Source organism: Sinocyclocheilus anshuiensis, unplaced genomic scaffold (genome assembly GCF_001515605.1).
Source record: "Sinocyclocheilus anshuiensis isolate Anshui unplaced genomic scaffold, SAMN03320099.WGS_v1.1 scaffold283, whole genome shotgun sequence".
Taxonomy (NCBI): domain Eukaryota; kingdom Metazoa; phylum Chordata; class Actinopteri; order Cypriniformes; family Cyprinidae; genus Sinocyclocheilus; species Sinocyclocheilus anshuiensis.
The window spans coordinates 6,170,287-6,171,300 of NW_015549605.1; the positions used below are offsets into that span (position 1 = coordinate 6,170,287).

Genomic DNA, 1,014 nt, shown 5'->3' on the forward strand with positions numbered 1-1,014 from the left:
TATATATATATATATATATATATATATATGTATATATATATATATATATACATATATATACATACATATACATATATATGGACCTAACTGTGTGTTGTGTATTTATTTATACATGTGTATATATAAATATATTCAGTACACACACATATATGTAAACAGACTTTTAATTTGGATGTGATTAATCACGATTAATCGATTTGACAGCCCTAATAAGTAATTTATTTCCTTTTTGTATTAATTTATAGCTCATATGTTGGTATAAACTCATTATTTCTGAAGTCCTACAGTAATTTTTGCATCAAAACACAGAACAATATTCAGAGCTGAGTAGATTACTTACCATTTGTAGTCCATTACTGATTGCTGATTACATATTACATGTTAAAAACTGCATTTAGTAACGTAATCTAGGTTACTCATTTAATGTAATGTATTCAGACTACTTTTTAGATTACTTTTATCTAACTTGTTTTAAACCTAACATTAAATGTATTATATTGATATAAAAAGCAAAGAGAGAAAATATATTCCCTTTTTTTTTATTATTAACATCATTAAATTCATTAAACGTTACATAAAACCAGGGTTTCCCAAACTGGGTTTAATGTAAGAACTTTACATTAAGGGTTTGCGAGGTGATAAAAAGTTAGTAATTAAATAAATCATAAAAATTTAAAATAAATGTTTTAAACACTTGAACACTAAAAATAGAAATATTTAATTTGTTTAACTGAATGTTAATATGACCATTAAGCCACATCAAACTGTGAACATGCGAATGTGTTGTTAAATGATTGAAATATTATCTTTTTCAGCGACATTTCATGTAAATATGTAATGTCAAATGTTTTCATGTTTGGTTGAAAAAAACATTTGGGAATCCCTGCATTACATGAACAAACATGAAAACAGCAATGACATTACCCACCCAAAAGTCTTTCAGGTTTCAAAATTTTAGTCCAGACTTCCAGAATCAACAGTTACTGAAGATTGCTGGATATGATGAACACATAG

At 25.8% G+C, this 1,014-nt stretch overlaps 1 protein-coding gene across 1 annotated transcript in view; it reads right to left on the bottom strand.

Moving 5' to 3' along the window:
• LOC107658755 (sialic acid-binding Ig-like lectin 10) overlaps positions 1-354 on the bottom strand; it is a 28,077-nt gene extending 27,723 nt beyond the window's left edge. Inside the window, exon 1 of the mRNA XM_016447404.1 lies at positions 341-354. Coding sequence (XP_016302890.1) covers positions 341-354 — 14 coding nt within the window. The remainder of the gene's footprint in view (positions 1-340) is intronic.
• Positions 355-1,014: the final 660 nt, after the last annotated feature.